At 42.0% G+C, this 27485-nt stretch overlaps 1 protein-coding gene and 1 long non-coding RNA gene across 8 annotated transcripts in view; one reads left to right on the forward strand and one right to left on the reverse strand.

Annotated features, from left to right (window-relative positions):
• Positions 1-15958, forward strand: part of BDNF (brain derived neurotrophic factor) — a 70192-nt gene extending 54234 nt beyond the window's left edge. For 6 of the 7 annotated variants that reach the window (XM_083441079.1, XM_083441081.1, XM_083441082.1 and 3 more), the window contains exon 2: positions 14479-15958. In XM_083441079.1, the coding sequence (XP_083297205.1) occupies positions 14479-15240 (762 nt within the window). In that variant the 3' untranslated portion in view covers positions 15241-15958. Of the gene's footprint in view, positions 1-979; positions 1318-2009; positions 2092-14478 lie in introns of those variants that run through there. The other variant, XM_083441078.1, reaches the window with a different exon arrangement.
• Positions 15078-27485, reverse strand: part of LOC310682334 — a 36733-nt gene continuing 24325 nt past the window's right edge. The window contains exon 2 of the long non-coding RNA XR_014513874.1: positions 15078-17002. This is a non-coding gene — a long non-coding RNA (uncharacterized lncRNA). The remainder of the gene's footprint in view (positions 17003-27485) is intronic.

Here is a 27485-nt window from a genome sequence, read left to right on the forward strand (position 1 = left end):
ATGCTCAGGTTTTCCCAACTTTTATCAGACAAGTTTCTGCCACGTGCCGTCTTTCTGGGATTTGCCCCAGCAAGGCATTACTTTTGATGGAAAGAATGTCAGAAGACACCAAAACCAGGTCCTAAATCTCAAGACAAGCCTGAAACAAACCAGGTTTTTCCTTTTGCCGAATGGTTTAAAATGGAAAGTTGGAAATACATAAATTAGGAGTGAAAGGTTCAAACAATTTCTCCGGTGGGGGGGTGGGGACTGAGTCCTTTCCTATCTGTGGAGAGAGAGAAACTCTTGCCTAAAGCCCCATTTAGCTTTGTATAAATAATTTATAGAAATGCATATGTATGTATACACTTATATATCTGATAAACGTATAAATCACTTTATATTATTTTTTGGTAGTGGTGTATTTATATACATTTGGGGGACATGAATTCCTTAGCAGGGCTCTTTATATACGACTGGTGCATGATGTTCTTTTATTAACCACAGCGTTTTGATCACAGGCTACTATTTGTTACTAAAATAAGAGTGGTGCCTGTGTGTGTGTGTGTGTGTGTGTGTGTGCACATAAATATTCATAATTGTGGAATAAATCTCTTCATTTCAAGGAAGTTCCTGGGCCGGAGGTTTCTAGTGCTGATCTGTCAGGAAAGCATGTGATTTGCCTGTAATGGTAACGAATGATCAAAAAGTACTAGTTGGGGCAGGAAACCACCAGGGTCTGCCTGCCCAGCGTTTGAGAGTGTATTAACACAGATCCATTAGCGCTGCACGCAGCCCTTGCTGCAAACATCTCCCTGCTGCCAGGGGCTCCAGCGTAAATGACTGCGGCGAGGCTTTTCCTTGAACTCGGCTGTTGGCTAACTGGATCAGCATGGCAAGTCAATACACATTGTCCTTTTGGGTTGTGGTGGAATGTCCGGCTCTTCCTTCTGACTTTCTTCCAGAGGCCACCCACTATGGAACCAGCATGCAAGCTAGATCCCTTGCCCAAATAAGGAGAGCATCCTTTAATGGCTATGCTGAGCAAGGGACTGGACTGGGCATGTGCCGAGAGGGATCTTGGCATAGATCGGGGATAGCCAGGAAATGATTGGCAGCACGACTGACAAATACAAGCCTTCCAACATGGAGAGAGAGGAAAAAAAGAACCTGTTGTTGTCAAATACCTGTTGAAGCGCTGTTAACTGGCATTTCCAGTTCAGCACGGCCTGCTGCAATCTCCTCCATTCCGAGGCCAGCTATGGCTAGTAGCAAGGTGTTTGTTCCAACTCTTTGTCACCTTCACCAATGCCACCCACTGTCAGAATATCAGCAGAGGTAAGTATAGGGACATACATAGGAAGCTGCCTTATCAGACCATTGGTCCATCTAGCTCAATATTGTCTACACTGGCAGGCAGATGCTCTCCAGGGTTTCAGGCAGGGTTCTCTCCAAGCCTACACTGGAGACACGAGGGATTGAACCTGGGACCTTCTGCCTGCAAAGCAGATTCTCAACCACTGAGCTACAGGACTCCTCCTAGGTGTGGTACGTGGAATAGGCTGAGGCTGAGTAGCCACCATCCCCCTTGATTTCTTCCTCTCTCAAAAGTGGACCAGATGTTAACAACTGTGCCTGTCCCCTGGTATCCTGGACTCTGTGCCATTCCGCATTGATTTTTCTTTGCTGCGAAGGCACTGGGGTACATTTTCTAGTAGTGCCCTACAGATGTGCTGTTTTGGTTGGCTAGAAATGAATTGCCTTGTGCTGCACATCTGGTGTGTAGCAGAGATGTCTCGACTCTGGTTTGCGCATCAGGCAGAACTCCCTGTTAATATGAAAGGGCTTGAAAGCGAGTTGAATGTGCTCTAGCGGAGAAGTGAGGCACCTGTGGCCTCCAAGGTCTATGGCCTTCTAAACTCCAAACTCCCATCAGTCCTGGCTGGAACTGTCCAGAATATTGGGATTGCCACAGCTTTTCCATCCCTATTCTAGTGGTGTAATAGACTGGACTCTTCTCCTTTCTGCAGCCAAGCCCAGCAACATACTGCTACTATGGGAGGTGGAGATGAAAAGGATGTGGCAGTAGCAATACAGTCTGTGAGCCTTGAGGTAAGGAGTTACTAGAGATTTCTGGGTTTGGTTTAGCATTGCGTGAGAACAAGGCCATATTCTTTCTCTGTGACTGGAGTAGTTTGTGGGGGAATTTAATCCTCTGATCCAGCAAGCCTAGTTCTTCTAGAGCATCACTTTGGGTCAAGGGGTGTAGAAAGGTGGGGCAGGGGGCTTGTTTTTCTTTCCCCTCCAGATGTGCACTGCAAGCAAAGCCCCAAATCACTGTGCTATGTGCTTTCCACATACAACCTCTTGAGTCTGACTTGGCAACTGGATAGCAGATGTTCCACCGCAGAGTCTCAGATTTAGCTCAGAGTTTTTCCGTTGGTATTCCCTATTATCAATACTTGAATTAAGTGAAGAATCCTAGAGTCATCTAGTCCAGTCCCCTGCAATACAGGAATCCTGCCTGCAGCCGCCCCTGGGTGGACTTGAACCACCAACCTTCTGGTTAATAGCCAGAGTTCCAGTTAGGAGGACCACAATGGGCACTTGAGCAGTAGTTTGGGGTCAGGGCAAAACATGCTCCCATACCTAAGAGCCAATTCCAGGGGGCGTTGGGGTGTGGGCACCCACAATAATATAATGGTGGGGGCCAGGCACCCACAGAGTCGATGAAAAAAGCTGGCAGGCAGCAGCAGTGCTGCCTCCGAGAGAGAAGCAATTCAGCTCCACCCTCAGATGTGGAGGCAAAGTCTTTCTGCCTCTGCATCCAAGCCCCTCCCTTGGAAAAGGAGGTCTCACTGGATGCAGATAGCAGGAGGAACAAGAGTCGCCACCACCACTGGCTGCTGCAACGCGGGCATGTGACATCACACGTACTATGTGCAGGTATGTGCATGTGACGTTGCACATTTGTGTTGCAGCAGCGGGCACCCACAATCCTGAGGGTGAGATGGCGCCCCTGCTCCCATATCCTAATTTAGGGCTTTCATGAGAAGTAGCGGTTCCAGAAGCCCGCAACCCCTGTCCTGCAGTTTGTACTTCATTTTTTCTTAGGTTTCATCTGTCACAGTACTTCATGTATGTTACTGGCTTCTGCCAATACTTATGACTGTACATTGTGCTCCTGTTTGTGGTAGGCATGTTATTAATCTCCAAACAAAACCATAATGCAAAACTGGCATCAATAATAAATCATGGCTGTTGTCCAGCTGGGTAACAAGTGTTATTATCTACTCAATCAAAATTCAGAGAATGTGGCTTGTGATTTGCATTTTGTTCCTTAATATGCCAATAAACTTGGTCTGCTTCAGTGTGCAGGTCTAGTAGCTTGCTCTAGAATGGGCTATCAAAAGAGGTAGCTAGTAAAATTACTAGATGCAGGTTTTCCAAACAGCGCTGAGATTAGGGTACCTGCTCAAAACTGGACATTATTCCCAAATATAATGCCTTCTACATAAAATGTTCTGTTGATGCTGGAATATTCCCACTACACAACTATGATTTACAGTTTGTTGACATCTTTATTGTTTAGTAAGGCTTTTCCTATAATTATTGCAACATAATTATCACTGGATAACCCTGGATTGAAAATACTCAGAAGCAGCTTTGACAGCAAACCCATATGAATTACAATTCCATTTTTATGTGTCTGGCTTTTCCCAAATGATTTCTCCTGGGCTCAGCTGCAAAGGAAACTTTTCTGTAGAATTAAAAGGCCTCATTTGCATCAAAAGTATGAATTACAATAAGATTATGATAAAGTGAGTGATACATGCATTTTTTAAAATGCACAATTATTTTCCATTGTTTGTACAAGCTAGTTAATATTTACTAATTAGTGTTTCCATCACCCTGAAGATACAAAGCCCTTCAAGGTCTGCTAGGACTCTGTCACACTTTCAAACAAGATGAGTTAATCCATTTTTTAACTAACAACAATATACCAAGCTGGGGATGTGCATGGAGGTCTCCCATCATCATTTAAGGCAAGGAGGTAAAATCTGTGGCTACAATTCCCATCATCCCTGACCATAGGCCATGCTAGGTGGGTCTAATGGAAGTTGGCCAACAATATCTGGAATGTTTGCACAGGTTTCCCATCCCTGATTAAGATACTTCAACTGGCGCATCAGATCCATACTGGAATGGGGAAAGTCCATCACAGTAATGAACTGTACCTTTCTCGGAGCTGTTGCATGAAGTGTTACAGATAGCAATGGTTGGAGGAACCATGTCTCTGAGAACATCCGCCATGGTGTGTTTTGAATTGGGTTGCAGTTTGGTTCACCCTGGACATATCTACACACAGAGAGATCAAGGACATTTTGGTCAAGTGCAGTTAGCAAACAGCCAAAGAAGGCCCTGACCCAAGACACATAATTGTCAAAAAGCAGCACTGGCATGGTCTAATTTTCCCCTTGTACTCTACTGGTTAAAGAGGCATTTCTGTGCCAGCTAGCCTAGGGCTCATGATTTTCATAATTGGGCGTTGTTTTTCATGATGATGCCAGTGCTGAATGGGGAGGGAGGAAGGGGAGTTTATTAAAGTTATTTTTAGTGATCGGCCAAGTTTGAGAGCAACAGATCTAAAAACCGGCCATTGTGGTTTCTTGAGCATATGTGTGAGTGTCTTCCATAACCTACATTTTGGAAAACAGAATATGAGTCCATAAATTATAGGGATTGGGATGAGGGAAGGCAGGGGTGGGGTAAGAGAATCAAGAATGGTAGAAAGCATTTCACTTTCCGGCAGATGGCCAAAGGGCGAACATCCCATGAATGGCCAGTCAGCAAAATCCTTTGTAAGTACTTGCAGAGTAGTGGTTTAGCCCTATGCTTTAGTTGAGATGCCTGCATGGCAGGCAGTTGCACTAGGTGACCCTTAGGATCCCTTCCAACACTATCTTTTGATGTTTCTATGTTTCTCTATATTCCAAGAACATGGAAGTAGGTGGTGGGAATCTTCTGGAGATTTGGGAGGATGCTTGGAGGTGATAGGATGGATTGTCTTTCTATCCCGTGCATCAGAAAGTGGGAAGGAAAGGCATGTACTATCCTGTGACCTCTATTGACAACCACACTCATGGTCAAATAGTTTGATGTTTCTTATTTGATGGTTTCTTATCTGAGCAAAACTGTAAACCGCCAAAGTGGGCAACCAAGACAATTGCTTCTTCCACCAGCAGTTTAGGAGCGCTCAGTTCATTAGCATGTGTTTTTGTGTGTGGTTCTTTGTTTTCTTGTTTTCATTAATTAAAAAAATAATTATACAGCTGGATGAATAAATATCCCGAAGGATAACGTGTGTGCTGAACTGCCAGCAGCCTATGCATTTGACTGCTAACTCTGCTTGCTCTCAGTACGTTTAGTCTTTGCAAATCATGTCCTGACATGCAGCGCATTTTGGTATCTGTTCCCACACCTATAAAAAGATACATAAAGCAGGAATCTTTTGTAGGCGCCTTAAATAACACCAAGCACACTGAAGTACTGCATGCATGATAATAGGAAGAAATTAAGTCCCTGGTTTTATGGAATCCTGTACGCATTTACTCGGGAAGTTGAGCGTCCCACTGAATTCAGTGGTGTTTACTTATGATTAACCTGCCAGTTTTCCAACCTGATTCAGTGCATTTTTATTGAGAAATAATCCCCACTGGGTTGAATGGGACTTATTCACCCAGGCAGGGGTTCATAGTATTGCCACCTTCCTATGATCTTTTCCTGTTATAAATTGTAGAATTGTCATGTGTGATCCTAGAGATGCCTTCTCAAAAGTAAGTTGTATTGAGTCCAATGAGTTTTACCCAGTAGCTGATGGTGTGGTGTGGACACTCATGCTCACCTGAACTCTGGTCAATCACATCGCTGTTGCTTACCAGGAGGGGAGGGGAGAGGGGTGGGGAGGTTGTCATAGTGGAAATACACCAGCAGGAGAACCTGATTGGCTCCACCATGCTTCACTGCCACCTTGCCCTCTATCTCCCAGTAAGCAACAGCAATGTGACCAACAGGAGGTCAGGTGAGCGGTGCTGCCTCCTCACCCCATCCACTACTACTCCCAGGAAAGTGATTATGCACACTTTCTAGGGGATAAACCATATTGAATCCAGTGGGGATTAGTTCTGAGAAGACAGGCATAGGATTGCACTGTAAATATCACTGTTTATATATTTGAAAGCAAGTTTCAGTGCCAGACTTCTGCTGAAAGATGCAATCCTTTGCTACTAACTTCAGAGTAATTTGGATGTAAAGGTAATTCAGATGTGGAAAGGTTAACTTTGGATGGTATTTTTCTTGTTTCCTCAAACATGCATCACAGCAACTCAGTTTTTAGTACAATTGCAAAGTGATCTCAATCTGTCCAATTCAGAGTGTAGGCGTTTGGTATATATCTTCTATTATTTCAGTTGTTATCGTGTTATGTGCATGTGGTGTGCATGGATTTGCAGCCCACCTTGGTGCATTTGCCAGAGAATGATGGGTAAGAAATATAATGAACTGTGTATGCACATATATTTTTATGTGTATAATATACAGTGGAAACTTTTCCAAGAGAGCTGGGTATGTCAAGGCTGTATTGGAGGCCACAGTTTCTGATTTGAAAGGCCCGCCTACCTAAGCTCCTGGCTTGTGGGCTTTGTTGAGTAGTTATTGATAGGGCAGAGGCACTCTGGCCATGCTCAGAGGCATTCTCATTAGCACTGTATGTTCCAGGGTGAATAGTCAGTAGAATCTGTGGCCAAGCTCTGCCTCAAATGTTGCAGTTTTACTGTATCTGAGAATACTGACTGGGCAGCAGAAGGTCTGGATGAGTTCTTGGGAAGTGCTGTTTTCACAAGTAGCAACTACATGTCAAGGCAAGGGGAGAGATGGACTTTTGCAGGCCTGCACCAGGCCAATTCTGGGCTTCTGGCCATATTTTGTAGCCTTAAGGCTCCTTTCCAACCCCTTCCATCCAGGTCTTCTTACATTGCTACAGCAGGGCCAGCCCAATACATTTTGGCACGTGAGGTGAACCACAAAATTGTGCCTCTGGGGAAGAAAGGTTGTGTGAAGTTTTACATCAGGAACAAGGGGGCAATTGTTATGTACTGAAGTTCTTACCCTGGGCCAGCAGGGGGATACTGTAGATAGTTATGCAAATAAGGGATCGAAAGTGACGTTCAGTGATTGGATAGTTTTAGAAAATTGTTACAGTTACATGGTAGTGGAGCTCTATATAAACAGGCTGACTGAACCCTTCAGTTCAGTTCAGTTCTGGCCTGTGAATAAACAAGAGCTGTTTGAAGAATCGCTGTGTCGTCTGATATGTTCACCCACAACTTAACAGCAATGAATAGCTACATTGGGATCTGCTGCCCCTGTGGATCCTGCTACCTGAGGCGGTCACCTCACCTTGCCTCATGGGTGAGCTGGTCTTGCAAGGCAGCCGGCAGAAACTGGCTTATTTCCACACATACACCCCAAGCAGGCTGCCACAAATGACTGTGTTTGACTGCATCAGGAACTATGTAGGTTGAAACAGAATGTTACAGGTGGGTGTGGGGGACTCCCTGGTCTTGAATGGGGCAACTGTGTCCCTGAAGGAGCAGGTATGCAGCCTGGCAGTCATTTTGGACTCACAGCTGTCCATGGAGGAGCAGGTCAGTTCTGCGTCCAGGGCAGCTGTCTACCAGCTCCATCTGGTACACAGGCTGAGACCCTACCTGCCCGTGGACTGTCTTGCCAGAATGGTGCATGCTCTAGTTATCTCCTGCTTGGACTACAGCAATGTGCACTGCATGGAGCTACCTTTGAAGGTGACCTGGAAACTACCACAAATCCAGAATGCAGCAGCTAGACTGATGACTGGGAGCGGCCGCCGAGACCACATAACACCAGTCTTGAAAGACTTACATTGGCTCCCAGTACATTTCCGAGCAAAATTGAAAGTATTGGTGCTGACCTTTAAAACCCTAAACGGCCTCGGCCCAGTATACCTGAAGGAGCGTCTCCACCCCCATTGTTAAACCCAGACACTGAGGTCCAGCACCAAGGGCCTTCTGGTAGTTACCTCACTGCAAGAAGTGAAGTTACAGGGAACCAAGCAGAGGGCCTTCTCGGTAGTGGCACCCGCCCTGTAGAAAGCCCTCCCATCAGATGTCAAAGAAATAAACAACTATCTGATGTTTAGAAGACTTCTGAAGGCAGCCCTGTTTAGGGAAGTTTTTAATGATTGATGTTTTAATGTATTTTTAATCTTTTGTTGGAAGCTGCCCAGAGTGGCTGGGGAAACCCAGCCAGATGGGTGGGGTATAAAGATACTATTATTATTATTATTATTATTATTGACACCCTCTGCTTCTTATGGGAAAGGGAAGGAGGTTTTCATTTGCCTGCCTTCTAGGCCAGGGGTAAAGGGTATTTATGTGGCCCCACACTTCTAGATAAAAGCCCCCCCCCCCCAATTCTGTAGATGTATATCCATCAGAGGGTGTATTTGGACTTGTAAGCTCTTGGGAGGGTCCCCTAACAGATCTCAACACCCTTAACAAACATGAAAAAGGTTCTTAAAGAGTAGGTTATTGTGGTCATCTGGAAACAGATCATTTTATAGGTTTGTATTCCCACCTCATGTGAAAATATGCTCACAGATCCATTTTAAGAAGCAATGAATATACTTTCTGGAAGGAGAGTAATGTTTTCCCAGGAAGAAAATTGTCCAGTTTTGCGAGGTGGGAGGGGGATATTTGCAACAGGAGCACATCCTTAAAGAAAGATGTGAATTGTGCATGTCAAGTAAGAAACAAAAGCTCATTTACTGAGCAAAGAAAGTTTGTGACTCAAAATGTGACCCAGTTCTCTAAGCAGCCTAAGAGATGTCTCTTTATACATGAGCTGATTTTTCAGAACCCCTTTTTCTATTATGACCTCACACCACAAGACTGCCTCACTTGATGTGATTTGCCTCTGAGTTTCCACAATGAGCTCACTGCTGAGTCTTGTGTGTAGAAAAAGATGTGCTCTCTGTGTGTTCTTTCTCACAAAATATATATAGAAAAGAACTTCTATGAGTAGTTATGGTGTGGGGAACGTGTGGCATAAACTTTCATAGGCAATAGCCTGACCTACTGCATTCAATGCCCAGTGTAAACTCATACACATGGAGGGATGTTGAAGTTGACGGTAAAATGTATCTGAAGTGTCTTAGGTAGGTGTAGGCTGAGACACCGGAAGACAAACTGTAGGCAAGATGAGAGTGAGAGACAACATGTCGACATGGCCTTAAACGCAGCACTGTCCACTTCTGAGGGGAAAGAGCCACCCCATGCCTGAGATTGTTGAACGGCATGTGTGTACATGCACCCCTTCTGCCCCAAAGCTGTGGAGTTTTTTTCCTCCAGATGCCTCCCAAAAGCCATGCATGAAGCAATTCAGAAGTGATTCAAGACATCTTTGGGTTAGCTAGCTGTGCCCAGGACTTATCAGGGAGGTGGACTTTATATTCTTTAATGATTTTTTTAAAAGAAAGAGGGAGAGAAGATTTCATGTATTATAAGTTACCCAAATAAGAGCATCATATACGAGCACCAAGGTAACTTATAATTGAGTATGATAATACTCAAGGCTAATAATTGAAATAAATAAATCAAAATTATTATGAGAGACGCTTAGATCTTTTAATCCCTGCTCTGTATCATTGCCTCTGAACTGCCCTTTGAAGTTACCTTTTGCTATAAATGTTTGCCTGCTGTCATTGTTTAGAAGTGTATGGCATCAGGCCACACCATGAACCTGGCTCCAGAACCAGTTCAGCAGTCTCCCAATGTGAATTCCCTGGTACGTGCATTCAGTCAACAAAGGGCAAAATGGAAATGCAGGTGGTAGGTGGGTGGTGAAGATAGCTCTGAGAGAAAACAAACTTTAAGCACCCTACTTTTGCTCAGTTGCCATCTTGCCACATGTTTATGGAATTTACATGCCAAAAGCTGGCTTTGGTCGCCTCAATAACCAGATCAATTTGTACAAATCTATAAAGACCTTTTTGAAGTCAGATGACAGATATATAGGATTTTTCAGAATAAATGCAGCAAACAATTCAGTGAGGGATGACCTGCAGGGACTGAGTAAACTCTTAATATTTATATAAAGATGCCACAATGATATATATGAATAGGAAGAATGACTAGTATCCAAAGGACATGTTGAGCTTAGATTATTGTCAACAGAATTCCTAACAGCATAACATTTCCTCATACGAACATCGGGGCCTAAAACTTGGGCAATTCCTGTCTTAGTGCGTAAAGCGTCTTTGTTGTGCTTTTCCTCTGACAAGTGTTAGGATTCCTTGTTTCCCACAGAATAAGGATGTGAAGTAAGTCTTTATACATAGCACTGTGTTGGCAAACAAAAAGAGTGTTTACTCCAGTCCTTACTGCCAAGTATGAGGTACTTCGGCGTGAACATCAAAAACACTGAAATGAGTATTAGCTGATTCTTAAGAAACGTGAATAATGCTATTGCTTGCTAGAAAGAAGCAATTGGTCAGCCACAAAGTTGTGAAAGGAGGCAGAAGAAGAGTTTGGAGTTTGGATTTGATATCCCGCCTTTCACTCCCTTTAAGGAGTCTCAAAGCGGCTAACATTCTCCTTTCCCTTCCTCCCCCACAACAAACACTCTGTGAGGTGAGTGGGGCTGAGAGACTGTGACTGGCCCAAGGTCACCCAGCAGCTGCATGTGGAGGAGCGGAGACGCGAACCCGGTTACCCAGATTACGTGACTACCGCTCTTAACCACTACACCACACTGGCTCTGTGGAACAAGTTCAGAAAGGAAGGTAACCCACTAGGCTCCTCCACATGGCTTGGGTGTTGATCGTTCATCCTGAAGTTAGAGTATGTCCGGAGCTTTATTGAACATTCACTCTGATTCGTTTATACAACAATGAACATCTAACTGAATGTGTGCAGTGGTTATGCACTACATTTTGCCCATTGCTTTCCCAACTGCAAAGAGTCTGTGTTGTTGTTTTAAGTGAATTTGTTCTGCTGGGCTGACATTTAATTATGTAAACCTAATTTTCCAGTATTTGCTTGAAACCCTCTCTCAAAATCATGATAAAATCAGAAAACTGGGATTTTGTGTCTTTTCATAGGGAAACTTGCAAAGTTCCTCAACCTGTCACAAAAGTAAAGATTATCCAGGAAAAGATATTTCCTACTCTAGGTTGGGATAAAAGTCTTCCAAGACTATAGCAAAGGTGGGGAAGCAGATTGTTAAAAACTGTATAAGGCAACCAGCTTTAATTCCATTGTGGTAGGTTTCTCCTTGATAAGTTTCTTTATTCCTTTGTGACTTAGGCTCACATTAACAACACAGCTACAGCTGTGTGGGGACTACTTCTCTGTGGGATAATCAGGGTAAATAAAAATAAGTGGATTTTTTTTAAAGCACATCTTTAAAAAATAATTAGATTGTAACTTTTGTTCAGATTTCAGCTTTAAGTTTTTCTTTTTAAAAATAACCTGGTTTAAAATGAAAGCAAAAATAGAACTCCTTAAAACTAAATTTGTAACCTTACAAATTCATGAAAGGCTGCTTTAAAAAAGGAAAGAAAGAAAAGTGAGGAAAACATTTTCATCAGTCATTAATAAGTACAGTAGTTCATGCATTTATATTCTGGGTTGATAGTGGGGTTCAGGAACTTGAAAGACAACACATGTCATCCAGTAATCTGTCTGAGTGCGTGTGATGGGGGGCCATTTTTAGATTAAAACCATATCTACAATATCCATCTCATATCATAGATGCAATTAGCTGAGGGAATCAGCAGAAGCAGATAGGGTTTATGCCTCATTCTGCCTCAGGCTTCCTTGATCTAGAATGGCTCTTGCAATCCCCACATACCACAATCCTCATAATTCAGTGCATTAACTTATTTAGGAGTTTTACCCAATTAAGGGAAACTTTTTTTCCATAGTGACATGGCATTTACTCATAAAGTGATGATGTCACTCTATGAATTCTTTTGCCTATTGCATCTAGCATTCAAATATGTTTCCTCAAGAGTGGGGAAACGTCAGGCTTGTAGGATCTTTTCATTTTGTTTTGTTTTTTGTGTGCTGAGGTCCCGCAGCACCCGCCGTCCCAATCCACACAATAGGCATGTGTGTATTGGGTGTATTGGGATCAAATAAGGCCACAATTTTATTGCTTACAGGTGTCAGAAGTCTGGCCTGAGCATTGGGTTCTACCAAGGACTTCCAGGTCCACCTGCTGGAACTAAAACCTGGGTCAGCCCAACAGCAGATGGAGGGGAGGGGGACCTATGACTTATAGCATATAGGAGTGCCAGCTGCTGTCCTGTGGAATGCTGTGGCCCCCACCTGAGCATTTGGACAGACTAGACTCCTCCTGGATCCCTTTAATGGGGTACCCATTTTTCAGAGGGGCAGGTAGAGGCTACAGCTTCCCCTCCAGCCAAGAATAAGGCTTACCCAATGCCTAAACTGCCAAGGTTGTGACAATTGCTATGAGGTAGGCAAACACCGTGAGTCGTGGGGCAATTTGCCTGATGGAAAAATTCCTGCCCAGCCTCAAATACGGCCGCCAACAGCATCCATAGCAAGGTCAGCATGAAAATAAAGCCCAAAAAAAAACCAGAGGGAGGATGGGAGATCTGCTTTCCCCAACAGTATTACTACGCATAATTTAGAAAAGGGCCCATATGATGATCAATTTTGCTTTCCTCGTCCCCCCACCCCACCCTATGAAAAGAAACATGGAGGGCACATTTAAATTCATTGATTCCTCCCCTTAAAAAGAAAAGAAAAGAAATTCCATAATTGAACTCTTTGGTTTATGGTGAGATTTGACCATTTCTTCTTCTAAAACGGTAATTAAAGACACACTCCTAAACTTGCACACTACGTAAGCAGCAAAGCTTTGTACATGATTGTTTCTTTTGCTTGTTTGCAAGCTAGGCACCATGTACTTACACTTTACCTTGATTTTTCACCCTTCAAAACTGGTCTGGGGAGATGTGTCTAGTCAGGAATTCCAGGGGTATATCTTTGTCAGACACTCGCTCCAGATAAATTTCCCCACAGCACAGTGTTTTATCTAAAATGCCATATACGAAAGAAAATGTCCAGGCATAAATTGAACAAGTGCCTTCTAAAAATTACCATAGTATATTCTGCAAGGGAGCACATGCTAGAAAACAAGAGCAGACTGGAAAAGTGATGAAGAGGGACAGCTTGACAGGGAGCACCAGCCGTGTTGCCTTGGTAATGGGCTGTCACATTCCCTTTCCTTCTCCCCCAAGTTATACAGACCAAGGGCAGTGCAGGGGCTTCACTGGCCCTCAGTTAGAGCGCGAAGGAGGGGTCTTGACCTCTGCTTCACTGAATTTCATTGCCTGCTAGTTTAGTAGAGAGAGGTGAGCAGCATGCAAGCAAGCAAGCAAGCTCCTCCATGTGCCACAAAATAGCAAAAGGCAAGGATGTAATTGGGATGGATTTTAAAAATGTTCATGAACAACCCCATTTTGGCTTACCTTTAATTGGGATAGCTGAAGACTTCCCTTGTTACTCAGTATTCCCTTAATACACCTTTACCTTCACTTATGAATGCCACCTCAGCTGCATGAAAATATGTGCTGTAATTGTACCTGGTATCTGTGAGTTCCACAGGTCAATTTATTTATTTTTTTGCTACACAAAAACAAGCAAGCCAAAACTCATTGCAGGAAAGTCTGGTGTGTGTGTTGGGGCTTGCGTGTATGCTCTACATGCCCCCTCCCATGCCGACAGATGGTTATTTGCTCCTCAATTTCTGAAATGTAGTTTTGGGAGCCTTAGATACTGTGAGGCAATCCTTTCCCCCCTTTGGCTTTTTAAAGGTAATTACTGTTCATATAGTTCCAACCTCCGTGCTGAGATCTTTCTGCAAAAGACAATAACTTTCTGAAATCTTTCCCCATTACTGCATGCATACCGCAGATGCTTAGTAACCTTTCCAAGCATGCTGTTACACTTGTCATGCAAATAGAGGATAATTAATTATCATGCCTAGAGTGTGACATTTACTGTGCAAGGGTTCTTGAGACTTCAGGCCAACATCTTTAACTAGTTCCAAGCAGGGTAGTCCAATCATTGGCTTCTGCCATAGTGAGCGCTCTCAGTGAATGCCTTTGTGACATAAAAGATAAATGTGGGGAACCTTTTTCCAGGTGTGATTTCTGTCGCTTGACTGGGATGACTGAATATAAACGCATGCCCATTGTCTCCGTGTGAGCTTCAAAAGTTACCTAGGGTTAACACATAACTCTTTCCAACTTGGCAGAGGAGGGGGATGTATGCTTGTTTTGCACCTCAAACGGTTGTTGCTTCTTTCATCTATTTGCTCTGATTTCCTTCTTTTCTATCTTTCTTCCCCTCTTCTTGTCGCCCACAGTTCCACCAAGTGAAAAGAGTGATGACCATCCTTTTCCTTACTATGGTTATTTCATACTTCAGTTGCATGAAAGCTGCCCCAATGAAGGAAGTGAGCATCAGAGGACCAGGCAGCTTGGCTTATCCCGGTCTCCGGACACAGGGAAACCTGGAGAACCTCGGCGGGCCCAATGACGCCTCCAGAGGATTGACGTCCTTGGCGGACACTTTTGAACATGTCATAGAGGAGCTCCTGGATGAGCAGCAGGTCATCCAGCCCAGCAAGGAAAATAAGGATGCCGACTTGTACTCATCTCGGGTGATGCTAAGCAGTCAAGTGCCTTTAGAGCCACCACTGCTCTTTCTGCTTGAGGAGTATAAAAACTACTTGGATGCTGCAAACATGTCCATGAGGGTCCGGCGTCACTCCGACCCGGCTCGCCGCGGGGAGCTGAGTGTGTGTGACAGTACGAGCGAGTGGGTGACGGCGGCCGAGAAAAAAACGGCGGTGGACATGTCAGGGGCAACCGTCACAGTCCTGGAAAAAGTCCCGGTACCCAAAGGCCAACTGAAGCAATATTTTTATGAGACCAAATGCAACTCCAAGGGTTATACGAAAGAGGGCTGCCGGGGCATAGACAAGAGGTACTGGAATTCCCAGTGCCGAACTACCCAGTCTTATGTGCGAGCTCTCACTATGGATAACAAGAAGAGAGTTGGATGGCGGTTTATAAGAATAGACACTTCCTGTGTTTGTACACTGACCATAAAAAGGGGAAGATAGTGGATTTGTGTTGTATAGATTATATTGAGACAAAATTTATCTATTTGTATATATACATAACAGGGTAAATTATTCAGTAAGAAAGAAAGAAAATAATTTTATGGACTGCATGTATAAATGAAGTTTATACAGTACAGTGGTTCCACAATCTATTTATTGAACATATCCATGAGCTAAAGAGGAACAAGACAGAGAGAGAGAGAGAAAAAGAGAGAGAGAGAGATAAATTCATTTGCGCACAACTTTGAGAAAAAAATGCATTACATTCCTCTAACATTGTGGTTTGTTGCTGTTGCCAAGAATTGAAAACTTAAAAAAATTAAAAAAATAAAATTGCATGCTGCTTCAATTGTGAATTGATGATAAACTGTCCTTTCAAAAAAAAGAAAATGAACCAAAACATTCCGTTTACATTTTAGACAGTAAGTATCTTGATTCCTATTAGTATTATATCTGTTTACTGCTTTTAAATTCTTCTGGTAGCGTTGGAATTAAAACAATGTCAAGGTGCTGTTGTCATAGTTTTACTGTTGATTTTTTTTTTTTTTTTAATTTTAAAATTCCCACATGGTTTTAAAAAGAGGAGATTACTCCCTGTCATCACCGTATATGTTCTGGATAAAACAAATTTGGGGTTTTTTTGTATGTTGTGAAGGTGTTTGCAATATCAAATCAGACTACTGAAAAAAATAATAAAAAAAGGCAACTGAAAAAGACAGTGTTGATGTTCCTCCCAGTGCTCTTTTCTAATCTACAGGCAGCACTTTTATGTTTGTCTAGGTGTGGTTTCTATTCTATGATTGTTGCTTTAAAGACCTGCCTTTTGCTTGTTTTGTATTTTGGTTGTTCTGGGGTCCGTCCGTCCCCCAACACTTTTCCTCTCTTAGGAAGAAAACAAATTGCATTCTCTTTCAAATATATTCCCCCCATTTTCCTTGGGTGTTGAGAACAAAGATGATTGCCCCAACCTAGGAAGGGATATCTGCATACACAGCTGGTGTGGATTCTTTCGCCAGGCTGCACTGAGCTTGGTGAGGATGGAGAATCTCATCACCATCCTCTCGTTGTACGAGCGGAGTTGGTTCAGGGAGAAGTAGTATTTGTGTCTGGATTAAGTATCCCGTTGAAGTACAATTGCCAAATTTGGCAAGAAAAAAAAGGGGAAAGAATCACATGAATATCAGATGGTACTTTAGCAAATACATTTGGAATGCCACAATGCTGTAACTTATGGATCCAGACGGTCTACAGTTGTGTTGGCAACGGAAGGAGTAGCAATCGCTACTGAAAAGAACTGCACAGAGAGACAGTGAAGCAGTAAAGGCTTCCCTGTGTGAGTAAATATATGCAGGGCAGCCAGATGCTCTTCTTGTAAAAAAGAATGTCTAGTATGCCCCGGTTCTCAAATACCTGCTACTTTTTCTACTTGAGATAATATGACAGAATCCAGGCCTGAAGGAGTGGCTCTGGAATCAGGTAGGCAGAGCCTTCTACCTCAAAACCCAACTACCTGTTTTGTCTAAATATGTCTGCAACGGTCTATGGCTTTTTGAGAGGTAGCACACAATAGCCTTATCTTCTACAGGCAAGAGAATCCTGTAGAACCATAGCTCTTGGTTTAAAAGGAAATCCTAGGATGCAATCCGGGCATCAGTTGCATGCACTTTAATTAAAGGTAACTCCAGTGGTACTCTTAAGGAAGTAACTGAGCACAGGACTGATGCCTCTGGCCTTGGATAATTATCAGCAAATCCAGCACAACCTGCAACACAAATAGACAATGACTACATTAGAAATGCCACAGCAAGAGCGTGACCTCTCACTAAATATATTCGGTTTTTGTTTTGGCATGCATCATATAACCCACACGTTGCAACGCAGACAGTGTCATTTATCAAGGGATAATTGCATGTATATTTCATAGCGACGATGCCTACTTCCATGGGTGGGGTCCAATGTTTTGCTAAACAGAGGTCTTTGCTTTGATGTAGGCCTCGTTTTTCAAAAGTGGTAGATAAGGTCAATCTGTTTCTGGACTGAACCATTTCAAACTGAAAACGAAATACCCCCCACCTCCCCAGAGTGGGGAGGCAGACATGCCAGAGAGAAGGCTAGTCTACAGCCCTTCTCCTCTGACATCTAGTTTTCTATGTGAAGGGGGAAAGGAGGCATTCAATTATATGAATCTCCACCTGCAGTCTAAAGTAGTGCAGTCCAGACACTGGTTTACTATTTCATGTGCTATTTGTCTGAACTAGGCTATAAATAAAAACCCAAACTTTCTTGGGTGACATTTCAACTAGAAGACTCAGGCCTTAAGACAATGTGTCTTAAAACACCACAATCCAAAAATAAGCTCATTTCAGATGCTGGGATTATTAATTTAGCAGTAGAAATCTGTCCCTCATTTCATTAATAGCCAGTTTATGCAGTTACCAGAAGTAAAAATTGGATGCAAACAACCTTAGCATATTTATTTATTTTATTTATAGAAAATATCAAAGCTTTTCACCAACTTCTAATACGGGAAGAAGAAGGTTGGTTCTGGGTTATTACAAATCTATTCACTCTCCTTGGACATGTGTTCACTGTTGAAAAACAAAACACTAACCCAATTGATTAATGACAGTATGCAGGTAGATGCTTTGCCATTAATCAACTCTTGACTGCCCAAGGCTGGGCAAATAAATGGTTGTTACCTTAAAGGAAAGCAGATGCTGTCATTGTCCATTTTTAATAGGCAATCCAACTGGAGCTAAATCAGCCTTTCAGCCCAATGGCAATCCCTTTATTTAGCTTTAACCTGCATCCCAGGCTATCTTCACCACAAAATCCTAGTAGACATTTAATATAAGACATATAACTTAAAGGCAGGGAAAATATCTGGGTTACATTAATCCATGCATTTGGAATGGAAAGTCTTTGTAAGATTGTGTTATAAGCAAGAAGCTGCTTTTGTTCACACTTTTGAAAGTGGAAATGGAGGGGAATCGTTGTCATCCCTCGGTGATGTTTTCTTATGCGATGAGAAAATATCATGATCCTGATTTCCTTCAGATCCATTAGGCTAGTTCCCTGCTTTATGGCTGTTCCTAACTTTATGTAGCGAAACAGTGTGCAGACTTGTTCTCAAACCATTTCCGCTGATATAAATGAATTCCCTTCCAGCCCCACTGTGTATATAACTAGGTCAACATCCTCACTCAGTCCTAACTAAAGCCTGTCACCTAAATTCCCACTAAAAAATTGAAGTGGATCATTATTTAGAGTCATGCGGTTCACAATCAAAACAAAGGGAAAATCTGAAAGTAAGGTAACTATTGCATATCAGATATACTATACTAATTTAGCCTATATAAAAGATTATTGGAATAGGTGTGATCTTATATCAGGATGCATAATATTGGTCTTTGGCTATTTTTTAACTCACAAGGAAAGAAAATGATTTTTGCTGTAATATAATCCACCAGCAGAACAGAACATAGAAATGTTTTTGTATATATCCAGAGTGAATCAGCTTTATAATATTTGTTTCCTGCTTGGCAGGGGGTTGGACTCGATGGCCCTTGTGGTCTCTTCCAACTCTATGATTCTATGATTCTAACTTTATCCCTGTTGGGCATCGTATAACATAGGATTAAAAATTAAATAAAATCAGATTTAGCCAGTCCTATTCCTAATAAACTGGAGAATCCTATTCCGTTAGTGGACAATGACTGATACAAACCCAAAAGATTTCAGCCTTCAAACAGGACAATTTAAGGCTCACTGTCTCCAACCACTATAGCAGATCTACTCAATTCCATGGGCTTACTGTGGAATCACAAGTTTGCGTATCACAGATTGAAAGCTACATAAGAATGTAATTCGTATATCTAGGAATACTAAATTTTTATTAACAGTTGTACAGTACACTGTAAACACACAAACAACTACAAATCATTATTTGGATGCAGAATCTGCTATGCAACGAATCAATATAGCCCTAGCTTTTGTAAACTGAAACAAGCACTATTCTTAACACCCATTCTATGCCAGACCTACTACTACAAAATAAATACATGATCACAGGCTTGGCAGTTTTAGTTGAACTGGGGTTTCAAAAATGTCACTCAATTGATCTTTATTTTATTTTTTATTTTTTTGCTGTGATCTGTCTGTGGCAAAAGTATTTCATGCATGTCTTTGGCCCTATTGTTTTGTTCAAAAAAAAAACCTCTTGCAAATGTAAGTTAATGTCTGTGGCCTTGTTCTCTCTTATTCACCATGTGTAACAAATATTTATTGTATATTTATATAATTTTATGGGATTTTTGGAAAAAAATGAATCTGGCATTAAATCTTACAAGCATCTGCGTCACATTGTAAATAAAATTAAGCTATATTTAAGTGTACTGATTAACATATAATATATGTTTAAATATAGATTTTTATGTTTTTTAAATATATTTTCAATATATATATATATATACAGTATATATAAACTCGGGTTTTTTGGGACCATGTGACTTTTCTCTAATTGTAAACCAAACATGAGTTTTACAATGAAGATGTGTGTTCTTTTTTTCCCCCAAAAGCAAAATCTACTTTTATTTTAACAATAAAATCTTCTTGGTAAGGCAGCTAGGCAGCTGTTTCATATTTGGACAGTTGGCAGGGGAGGGGGAGTTGCAAAAGGTCCTCTTCCACACACACACAAAGAAAGGATTCCCCCGCCCCTCCCAGAATAATTCCTAGCAAAACTAGCATCCATGGATAGTTCATTCAACTATAAAACAATGAACAAGTCTAACTTTGTATAGGTAAAGGTACCCCTGCCCGTACGGGCCAGTCTTGACAGACTCTAGGGTTGTGCGCCCATCTCACTTAAGAGGCCGGGGGCCAGCGCTGTCCGGAGACACTTCCGGGTCACGTGGCCAGCGTGACATCGCTGCTCTGGCGAGCCAGAGCCACACACGGAAACGCCGTTTACCTTCCCGCTAGTAAGCGGTCCCTATTTATCTACTTGCACCCAGGAGTGCTTTCGAACTGCTAGGTTGGCAGGCGCTGGGACCGAGCGACAGGAGCGCATCCCGCCGCGGGGATTCAAACCGCCAACCTTTCGATCGGCAAGCCCTAGGCACTGAGGCTTTAACCCACAGCGCCACCCGCGTCCCGTATATATCCATATAAAAAAACTGAATCATGTATGTGAATACATGATGCCCGGATCTCATAGCTCCAGAACATATTTAAAGGTTCCAATGTACCGATTCTGCTCCATGCAGTTCGGAGATGCTCAATTTGGTTCAGCAATAAAGACCAATCTGCTCACATAAAAGAGTTCTTCCTTGCTCTGCATCAGCACTCCCTAGAACACAGGTGGGGAATCTTTGCCCCTCTGGACTCCCATCAGCCTGACCAGCGACAGGGATATATGCTTTCAAACCCCACTCTAGAACTTTGGCAAAATGAGCCATCATTGTTAGACAGATCATGCACTGAATTTTTGAATTTTTTTGAAAACTGGGACACTGATCAGCTTTTATACCCTTTTCTGCATTTTTAAGGTAATTGTACTTACAGAAAACCTGCCATTTAAGAATGCAGGATGGCAATCACATGGCTAAAGGTGGTACCCCATCAAAAAGTCCCTGCTTGTGGAAAGTTAGAATTTCAGAATCAGTGTTTCCAACCTGTGCTTTTTCAATATATAGGACTTCACTCTGTGCAGAGAGGTTGTTGCTGTTGTTTTTTGTTCTTTTATACATAGCAGTGCAACCTCCCCACAAGCAATCTGAAGTAGTACAGTCCTATTAAGCAATCAGTTAAGTGTGGTTTGGCCTTACGTACTTTTTCTGTGGAGGATGGGAGGGATGCAGGTGATGCATTCATGCCGTGTTCACATGATCATCTGCCAATCACACCTGTCACTAAGAAATCTAGGATAGCAGGAATTTCTGACAAGGTGACAAGTCATTACAGCTGTCCAGTGAAAATGATGGTTATGAAAATACACCCCCAGCTTGAATTGTACATTACTGAACATACTCGTAGCATCGCTTAAAAGATATGTTTCTGCTATAACTGCCAAGCCTTTGTACACTTAATGATACTACAGTCCTGTAATAATAGAATAATTTTTAATGATAAAAAAACTTGAAGCTCAGTTAAAAAAATCGAAACCACATTCCCACCCCACCCCCAGATGCCAATAATTTATTCAGGAGTATCCAAAAATCAGTACACATCCTTCTTACATTTCCGGGTTTAAAAAGAGGGTAACAATAGTGGTGTATGAAACTGTTCCAGTGTGTGGTTCAATAACTGGAATCATGTAATATCTAACTTTTAAAGATATACTTCTGGAGCAGGTTTAGGGGTATGGGGTTGCAAGGGGGAGGCGGGCTCCATTCACCCTACATGCAGGCTCTGTGCATGGCCCCCTTGTTCATGCCCCCATACCAACTGCCCAGTCCACCAGGGAGGCGTAAAACTTGGCCTGCCCTGGGTACCAGCAACCCACGCTACACTGCTGATTGCCAGCATCTCCAGGTAGGACTGGGAATGTGAAACCCTGCAGACCCTTTGCCAGTCAGTGTTAATAAACAGGCAGACCAATGGCTTGAATTGGTATAAGGCAGTTTCCTATGTTCCAATGACATTAATCTTTTTCAGAGATACACAAATGGCACATCGTAAGAGAACTCTGTGAACTGCAAACATATGTGGTCTTCAGCCAGCATCTTCCCCATAGCTGAGATTGTGCTCTGCCACCAGAGGGAAGAAGGAAAAACTAATTGTATCCTCCACACCAAAATTTGGGATATCATTCATGATGGGATATCATACAAATACAGTTACATGGCATAGCAGGAAGATGGTGATGTAAATCCTGTTAGTGTTTATAGGAGACCATTTCTGCACATGTTCATTTCCTATCACTTCCCTTTGCCTCTCTCTCTCCTACCTACATGCATCAAGCTCTTCCTGGTACTCAACTGGGTGTCTCCCTGTCCTTTGATTTCATCCTCCAGACCCTCTTCTTTAACCTAGCCATGCCTTGCTTCTGCTTCTACTGATACATGCAAAACTACTTCCCTCTGTGGTCCCTGTAAAGTCTTCTTGGCAGGGACTAGATCAGGTCTGTATTCTAAGGAGTTCCCAACATGTTGCAAGCACCAAATACACATTAAGACATTCAACATGGTGCCCTGCTAGTACAAAGATCAGAACAACAGTCTTTTTGACCCATCCTAAATCAAAAAGTTATCGGCCTGCTTGGAATAGACAACTTCTGTTGCCCTCCTGCCATTGGAAAATGACACAAATTCACAACGGAGAGGGTTGTTATATTTAGAAGTATGTCTCTTACTTAAGAACCCAAGGCTTTTTAGCTTCACTACAGCTATAAATAGAGAGTTCAGCAATATCCTCACATCTTTCTCACTTCAAAAAAAGAGAAAAAATTCCTTTGACCAGTAATAAATTAATCCCTTGCTTATATAGTGGTGTTTTTTTAAAAAAAATGGATCTTGTATCAACATTTCAGATCTTACAGAATCTAAGGAATGTAGCAATTTCAAAGCAAAAGCTCAAAGTGACACACAAAATTGTTCTTTCTTTGACTTCTACATTATTCAGGTCCTCTATTAATATAGAGAACCCTGCTGTATCAAGCAGTATTCTCAGCTCAATTAACAACTTTGACTTACCAAATGAGATTTACAATTAACAAACTATCTTGACCCGTTAGTTTAAATGCCATTTCATTATACCACTGGGTGATTGCCAAAATATAAATTTCATGAAACGTGTGAGAGGCAAAGTAAATTCTTCCTTCTCCCCTCTACCCCATGAAATTGCTCATAGGTCCCCACTCTTTTACCAATATTATCCATTCACCAAATTTAACGTTTGAGGGACAATAAGGAGACATTCTTGCTAGCTCCTCTGCATTTATTGAACTCACCTCCACACAGTACAGATATGCTCCCTACTATCTTAATTCACTGAGGACTATTTTAAATTATATGTTATCTTCCATGAAGTTCTGAGACTTAAACAAAGACTGAGAAATCTTATTTTAGTGAAGCTACTTGCCAAGTTTCCCATGACTACACTGAATTTTCAATAGTTGAAAAACTTGGAAAGGCAGGTGCCACTAGCTGTTCCTGGACAAAATTCATCACAGCAGAACATTTCCCCTCTTCTTCATGAAATCTGTTGTAGGGATTCCTCCAACCCTTTGGAACAGATTTGAAGAATGGTGTGGGGTGCCTGCCGGGGGAGATGGACTGGAAGTCTAATTGTGAAAGCCTAAATCTTTGCGTTGATGGGACTCATTGGGAGAATACTGCCCACTGTCACTAATATATGAACTTCCTCTCAGAATTATATTATAGGTTGGTATTCTGAGTGCCCACACAACATTCTGCTTTCTTAGTTGATCTGCAGTGAGTCTCCAATGTTGCCAAATTATTGCTGTCTGGAGGGGCACATACCAGGTGCTTCCACATCAGCCACATTCTCTGAATGCTTACTCACTTTTCCCAGAATACCCAGAGGACATCATTTGCAAAACATTGCCTTTCAGTGTTGAAGCTAGTCTTTCACATTCTGCCTGCTCACAAATCAGTTAATAGCACTACCAGCAATGATCTGACTTGGACATGGAGTCCTTTTCTAGAGAGTGTTTTTAAGGGCTAGGAAATGAGTAGGAAGAGCCATGCTAAAGCCTGTCTGCCTCATACATAAGACATATGAAAAGCCATGGTGGCTGAAGGCCCATCTAGTCCAGCATCTTGTGGTCACATTGGCCAAACAGATGCCCATGGGGAGTCCACAAGATTGCAGCAGTACTCTTCCTACCTGCGATTACCAGCAGCTGTCATTCAGAGGCATACTGCCTGCAACAGTGAAGGCAGAACACAGCCATTCTGGCTAGTAGCAAGCCCATATGTCCTCACTGGACGGAGCAGTTATGTTCAGTATTTTATTACATTTTATCACAGATCTGAGTGAAAGGTTATGGAATGGAAAACAGTACAAAGAGATATGAAAACCATATGGGGCCTCAGCCCTGTATACCTGAAGAAGTATCTTTCAGCCCAGACACTGAGATCCAACTCTGAGCGCCTTCTGTCAGTTCCCTCATTGTGAGGTTACAGGGAACTAGACAGAGGACCTTCTGGGCAGTGGCACCCACCCTGTAGAACACCTTCCCATCATAAGTCAAGCAGATAAGTAACTACACAACCTTTAGAAGACATCTGAAGGCAGCTCTGAAGAGGGGAGGTGTTTTTTTTAATAAAAAAAAAAGTTTAATGATTTATTATGTTTTATATATGTTGGAAGCCACCCAAAGCATACCCTCCAACAATTCTCTGGTGAAAATATGGACATCCTATTTAACAACAACAACAACAACTTTACTATTTATACCCCACCCATCTGACTGGGTTGCCACTCTGGGTGGCTTCCAACATATATAAAACATAATTAAACATTAAAGCACTTCCCTATACAGGGCTGCCTTCAGATGGCTCAGGGGTCGGATAACTCCATACCCTTCAACATTTCTCTGATGAAAATAGGGACGTCCTAAGGAAAAGTGGGACATTCTGGGATCAAATCAGAAACTGGGATGGCTTCTCTAAATCAGGGACATCCTTGGGAAATAGGGATCCTTGTAGGGTCTGCCAATAATAAAATTGTTGTTGTTGTTGTTGTTACAGCCCTACCATTCATTATAAGTACAACAAACATAAAACAACAGTATTAATGTATGTTAAACACACAGACACATCTGATAAATATGCTTTGTATTTTGTCTTCTGTAATCACAATCATAACTTTCTGGTTTTTGAAAACAACAAGAACAACTTTATCACACTGAGAATTGTGCACCATTCTGAACGTTTATGAAAAACTGGATTAGTTTTGTCACTTCAGCTAGCCAAGGGAGATGCTGTTTTTCAGAGCCACAACACAATGTAAGTGGAGGTGGAAATGTATGTGCTAGAATGGCAAAGCTCTTACACAAGACTACAAAATAGATTTCATTATTCCCTTGTTAAGGTGTTTTGCAATGAGCTCCAAAAAAATAAAGTAAAAAGTACACACATTGAATTGCTTTATAAATCTCTCATAAAAGCACCTCTGGTTACTACTGTTATTGTCATGTTGCTCTTTTGCAGACCAGCTTAAGATGCCCTCAGGGCTTTGTCAGCAGCAAAAAAATTAAGAAGCGCCACAAAACGAAAAGAAAACCAATTATTACTCTGCAAAAACTCTTCCCTGCTACAGAAAACACTGTCACGAAACAGAGAGGGTTGACGGTGAGGCCTCATCAGGATGAAGCATAGCATTGACAACTTGTGGTCGACATATCTGGGGACTGATCTTCCTGATGGACTGGGGCTGGAATCAGAGGACAGTCGTCATGAGAACAGAAAGTGGTGAAACGAAGGCATTATTGTGTAGTGCACACTTACATTTCTTTTGTCCAGCTCCAAGTACAAGTCCCAAGAAGGAGGTAGTGGTTGTATTAACAAAAGTGGAGATGTGCTAGGTAAAAGTGGATCATGTTACTGAGTGGTCAGAGGGTATGAAATCACCAAATATCAAGTCCCATCTCTGGCTTTAAGATCTATCTCATGGCAAAAGCTGAGGCTGAACTGGTGAAGTTGTGAGGGCCTCATTCTTTTCACCAGTGGTGGGGGGCTTTTTCAATCCAAGGGCCACATTACCTTCCAGGCAACCTTCCGGGGCCACATGGTGGGCGGGCCAGAAGAAAAAGTGGGTGGAGTAATGAATATTCATTTTATTTTGTGCCGTACCCTTCAGCACCTTGAATGGTAGATGCTAGAAAGGTAGTACCTATGGCCTTTGTAAAGAAACCAATGGATTGGGTGGATGTTTCTGGGCTGGGAATACATAAAAGTTATGAGACAAACATTTAATGAAATTAGCCCACAAACACTTCTGCATGGGGCATGCAGATGTGGTGATGATGATGATGATGATGATGATGAATATTCCATCTTTTCTCCCAAAGGACAGTAGGGTGACAAACACATCAACAGTAAAACAATACAATTAAAAGCATCTTTAAAACATCTTAAAACTATGACAGAAGTAACCACCCATTCTCCTCTATACAAATGAATTACTTCAAAGCTGCTTTGGAATAATTGAATTGAGAATTGTTAATACCCAATGTAAATCATCATAGCTACATATGATGGAATCAGTAATCTACAGAAAAATTGGCTTTGTTGACAGTGAATTTTGTGCTGATCAATTCATACAGTTCACTTGCTTTCAAGCAAACCAAGATCTCTTTGACAACCCAACATCAGTAAAACATATACCTCGCCCTGCAATTCTGTATGCTTTCTTCACCTGCTAATAAAGAAAATCCATTTATTTATTTATTTATTTATTTATTTATTTATTTATTTATTTTACCAAAAGACAGAAGAAACTTAGACTGATATCACTGCCAACATTTTCAAAATGGAACAAAATCAGGAGATTTTGATTTCCAAGTTCAATTTCAGTCTACTGAACTATGTTGCATTTGAGCATATATATTTCATTAGGTACCTTGGCTAGGCATGTATACAGCCCAGGAAGCAATTTGATGTATTTGGATGGAGAAGCAAAGGCTCTCTACATTCAGTAGATTCCTCATCCTTGCCAAAAGGACAGACAGACTCCTCAACCTCCCCCAACCTCTCCTATAACAAAGGAATTAATCTCAAAACACCAGGAGTTTCCTAAGAGATAAGGTTAGTATCATTCTGCTAGCCTTTCTGAATAGGAAGCATAATGTGATAACCTATTGAAACCAATTTTGTATGCAGAATGAATAGCATTTAAGCTTGTGAATTGTGCTCAAAGAGTTTACTTTACATGTTACATACACAGATACCTGTAGGTAACAAAATAATAAAGTTGCTTATTGTAGGAAATAAATAACTTGAATAGGAGTTTCCAGTTCTAATCTAACTAGAGAAGAACAAGGCACTTATGCCTGCTCCTTTTGTTCTCTCAGAGGATTGTTAAAGGTGACCTCTCACCTTGAGGTCCAAGAAAGAAGTGTGACAAGGAGGGAGAAATTGTAAAACAGGATGCAACCTGAGAGTATCAGTCTAAACAACAAGGAGATAGAGAAGTAAGCTGACTGGGACCTTCAGATTCCCAGACTAACCTAACTCTGTCTATTTCAAACCATGCAACACCCTTCTTCTATAAGCTGA

The sequence above is a fragment of the Podarcis tiliguerta genome (assembly GCF_965153285.1).
Source record: "Podarcis tiliguerta genome assembly, chromosome: 1".
NCBI lineage: Eukaryota > Metazoa > Chordata > Lepidosauria > Squamata > Lacertidae > Podarcis > Podarcis tiliguerta.